The 4,445-nt window shown below is 49.0% G+C and overlaps 1 protein-coding gene across 1 annotated transcript; it reads left to right on the forward strand.

Annotated features, from left to right (window-relative positions):
• Positions 1 to 820: 820 nt before the first annotated feature.
• Positions 821 to 4,242, forward strand: LOC104071464 (GTP-binding protein SAR1a). The gene is made up of 5 exons (XM_009580771.1): positions 821 to 942; positions 1,483 to 1,548; positions 2,211 to 2,314; positions 2,800 to 2,931; positions 3,587 to 4,242. The coding sequence occupies exons 1-5, from the start codon at positions 894 to 896 to the stop codon at positions 3,701 to 3,703; spliced, it is 468 nt and encodes a 155-aa protein (XP_009579066.1). The 5' UTR covers positions 821 to 893; the 3' UTR covers positions 3,704 to 4,242.
• Positions 4,243 to 4,445: the final 203 nt, after the last annotated feature.

The raw sequence follows: 4,445 nt of genomic DNA on the forward strand, positions 1-4,445 counted from the left end.
CCCGCCGCGGCGCGCCTGGACCAGCGGCTGGCCGCTGACTAACACCCCCAGCGCCATCCGGGTTGAAGGCTTTTTGCTGGTCAAAACATTGCCCAATCTGGGGTGACCTGCGCAGACGGGCTGGGGCGAGCGGCCCTTTCCTGAGATGCGGGCGATGGCGAAGCTCCTCCTGCCAGAGTCGTGAATTCCAGCGGAGGTCCTTGCTGGAGGACGGGGTGCTCTCTGTCCGGAGCGTAGGGAGGGATGAGAAAAAGTCTTGTTGGAAACCTAAGGGAACTTTTTTGAGGCAGCTGCATACCTGGAAGTGAAAAAAAATCAGTTTATCTAAAGAAAATGATGTGTTGTTTCATGCTTTGCACTTTTTCTTCAGCAGCTTGCTGCTATCTTTTACGAGTTTATTCAATTTTCACATTTAAATACCCCCTTGGGGCGACAGATTGATCCGTCACCCGTTGCACATAGGTAATACTTTGCTGCACGCTCTTCTGCAAGGATGTATCTGAGAAAAGAATACGTTACTCACAGAAATACGAGCTTAGAAAATGTCCGTTGTTGTAAATGTTACCTTGCACTGCCTCAGTAAAAGCCAGTTTACGCTGTTTTTTTCCCTGCCGTTCTGTGTCCGTGCTGGAAGGGCTGTAAACACGCTGTTTTTTTCCCTGCTGTTCTGTGTCCGTGCTGGAAGGGCTGTAAATGCGCAGGTGGCAGTATAGTTCTGGGAGAGGGGGTTGTATATAAACAGCGGCAAGCGTCACCGCATTTCTACTCGCGTGCCGAGATAAACCTACTGGAGTTTTTCTCGCTTGTTTGTTTTCCTTCCAGGTTTGTACAAGAAATCTGGAAAACTTGTGTTCCTGGGCTTGGATAACGCAGGCAAAACCACTCTGCTGCACATGCTGAAAGACGACAGGCTGGGTCAGCATGTCCCGACACTACATCCCAGTAAGTCTGCCAGCGACTGAGCCCTGCCTGCCTCGTGGTGTGGTTTTTCCTCTTTAATTTTGGGAGCACGGTGTTGAAAGGTGCCTCAGTGATAGCTCTGCATTGGGGCGACAGACTTTAAGAGGCTTAAAACTGCATCTGAGGTTGCGTTGGCACGATGGTTGCCCCAGCTGAAATGGATTTGTGTTTTCCTCTCAAATATAAAACGGAGAGCCCGAGCACTGGCATGGTTCAGTTAATACGACGTGCCTGTCTTGGGGAGGGAGTGGGTTTCTAATGAAAAGTGTAATAAAGCGTAATGCAGGTTGGTAAGGTTGTGCTTAAGTAAGGAGGTAGGACAAATTATTTTCTCCGGCATGTGATTTGGTGAAACAACTCTGTTTCAGTGGCTGAATTCTACAGGAAATGCAGGGAATTCCTGAGTTCTACAGGATATCTGATACGAGGAGTGTGTGTGATGTTAACAAGCATCCCCAAGAAATTCTATCCATGACAGCTTCTTTACTTTCCTGCAACACAGCCTGTATTTTTACTTTTCAGCATCAGAGGAGCTGACGATTGCTGGAATGACCTTTACGACTTTTGATCTGGGTGGACACGAACAAGGTAAAAGTGACGTTGCTGAGTGGGAGACACCAAGTGAGGTTAATTTTCTGATTCCGGTGATGTTCTCCAGCCACTTTAAGAAAAATCTACCGAAAAGCGATACTGGAAAGTGATGGCAATTAGCAATACCTGATTATTTGTTGCCTGAAATTGTTTATGGAGCAATATGTGGAATTAACCTCCTCGCTGTAGCGTATCGGTGGTTCAATACTTGTGCTTAATTCTGGCAGTTTGGAAAAAAAATGCTGCCAGTTCATGCTCTGCCACCCGAAATATTTTTAGCCATGGAAGACTTGAATGTCATAGGCTTATTCTTTTGAATAACTGCTGAATTTTTATTTTTTAGACTTTCTAGAAGTCCTAAGAAAAGTTTTTCTGCCTTTTTTTTTTTTTCTTTTAATACACAAAAACGTAGGAAGAAAGAAACCCTGGCTAACAGGGCGGCCTTGGTTGCTGCCACTTACTGACGAAAGCAGAGCGCGGTAACCGGCTCTCCAAACCGCCTGGCTTGCGGCCTCAGCCAGTCCCCTCACCCGAAGGTCTTACGCTGCCTGGAAATCCTCACCAAGAGGGTGGCTCCCGCTTTTGGGTGCCGTTTCCCTGTTGCTCCAGGTAGCGTTTTCAGTTTTCACAGGGGGGTGTTTGTCACTTCTGTGTTCCAGCTCGCCGGGTCTGGAAGAACTACCTGCCGGCCATCAACGGGATCGTCTTCCTGGTGGACTGCGCAGATCACTCGCGTCTTATGGAATCCAAAGTTGAACTTAACGTAAATATACTTTTCTTTTTTTTCCTTCCCCAAGACCTCTGAATAGCTAAATTACAAATAATATTCTTCTTTTTTGGGCTGGAACTTGAGCACAGCGCATTTTGAGAGTCTCGTGCTTTGGATTTGCACTTCCAGTGCACCTTTGACGCCAGCGATGCGGTGTCCAAAGCGTGTGCTTGTAGAAATTTGCACGTTACCTTATGCAGGGACCGGATCAGTATGGATTTGTAAGTATACTCCCCCAGGGCTGGAGAAGCCTGGATGCCCTTACTCTTGAGCAGCCTTTGAAGAAGTTTTGAAACGGCCCGTGGGTTTAGATAGGAGCTGCTTCTGAGAAACCTTTCCAGAGGGACTCCTCTTCCTCAGGAGTGCTGTAGCACCAAAAAATAGCCCTCATTGGTCACAGAGCTTAAAGGAAAATACTTTCTTCAAACGGTGGATGTTTTTTCTGCCTCTGCTTAACTCTTCTTCCATCTTGCACGCAGGCGCTAATGACAGATGAAACAATATCCAACGTGCCAATCCTTATCTTGGGTAACAAAATCGACAGACCGGAGGCCATCAGTGAGGAGAAACTGCGGGAGATCTTTGGGCTCTACGGACAGACCACCGGCAAGGTAGGGAGGCATCCAAACCGTGGATCATCCGCAAGGAAGGGAAGCCTTGCGTGTTTCGTTGCAGAATGAGGCTCCCTCTGGAAACTAATTGGGGCGTTACCGTGAATTTGTCCACAACGTTGACCAAGCTGAATCTTTAATAAACCACCGTCAGGCAGGTTTTTTGCCAGAATTGTGCAAAACACGGTACCTCTGCAGTGATTAGGGAATTAGGTGTCGAGCTGGTGTTTTAACACCTCGTCTGGCTCTTCTGGTCTCGTTACTTTGCGTTTCCATCCAGTTACCCGTCTATCATTTTTTCAGCGTTTAAAAACAGCACAGTTATTGAGAATTGATCAGAAATGCTGGGCGATGGTAGTAAAACGCTGCAAGACTTCTGTTGGCGCTAGCTTATCCGCGCGGTGACGATTGCTTCTTGCGTCGCGCTGCCGAGTATCGCAGGTACATCCGACCGTGCCTCGAAAATGGGTTTGCTTCGGTGTTTCTAAGGCCCCTTCTCCCGCACCGCTGGCTCCGAAAGTCCCGCGGGCAGGTCCCTCTGGCGTGCCGCAGGGAGGGGACATCCCCCTGGGGCCAGAGGGGTTTCCCTAGACTGCTGGTGACCTCTGCGTGCTTCCCAGGGGTGCGGTTCTGACTTCCCTTTGGATTTCCCTAGGGAAACGTGCCACTGAAAGACCTGAACGCGCGTCCCATGGAGGTGTTCATGTGCAGCGTGCTGAAGAGGCAAGGCTATGGCGAAGGCTTCCGTTGGCTATCGCAGTACATTGACTGATACTTGGACGGACACGAGAGTTTTACTCCTCTGGACTGATCCTGTTCGCAGCTTCCTATGGACTTTTCTATTAGAACACGGAAGGCTTTCCAACCGCATACCGGCATTGACAAGAGACTCCTGGTTTTCGGCTGCCCTATCGCACAGTGGTGACACCACTCTTTTCCACGTGACGGGGAGACGGCACCGTTCCGCACGCGGGTGCGAGTTGTCCCTTTCCGTTCGGTTACAGCGGGGCTGGTGTGGTCTGGGAAGTAAAACTCTGCACGCTGCACTGTAACGGCTGAAAAAGAGAGCACGTCTCACCACTGTGGTTAATCGACTTAAAAAGAAGAAAAAGCAATTATATTTTTTAAAGAAAGTGTTAATGTAAACAGCGTCCCTTCTAACTTTTTAGTTTAACATTCATCTTGTTTAGTCCAGAGTCCGGTTAGGGTTTTTTAAAAATATATTTAACAATATTTAGATATTTCACAAATTACTGAACCAAGGTATCACGGTATTAGAAGTCCTCAATAAACATAGCATTTGGGCTTAACTGAGCTGTAGGGTGGCTGTGCTGCGTCACGCTGACCGACGACGAAGAGGGTGCCCTGGGGACCGACGTGCGCCATGGGAGCTGCTTTAGTCTACGGGGATTTTTCCCGCTGGAGAGGAGCAGCCGCGAGTGCACCCGGTTCCGCTGTTCAGATGTGGTGACCGGCGCTCGCTGCCGGCGGGATGGGGCCGCCCGGCTCCCTCG

This window comes from Fulmarus glacialis, unplaced genomic scaffold (genome assembly GCF_000690835.1).
Source record: "Fulmarus glacialis isolate BGI_N327 unplaced genomic scaffold, ASM69083v1 scaffold28886, whole genome shotgun sequence".
Taxonomy (NCBI): Eukaryota; Metazoa; Chordata; class Aves; order Procellariiformes; family Procellariidae; genus Fulmarus; species Fulmarus glacialis.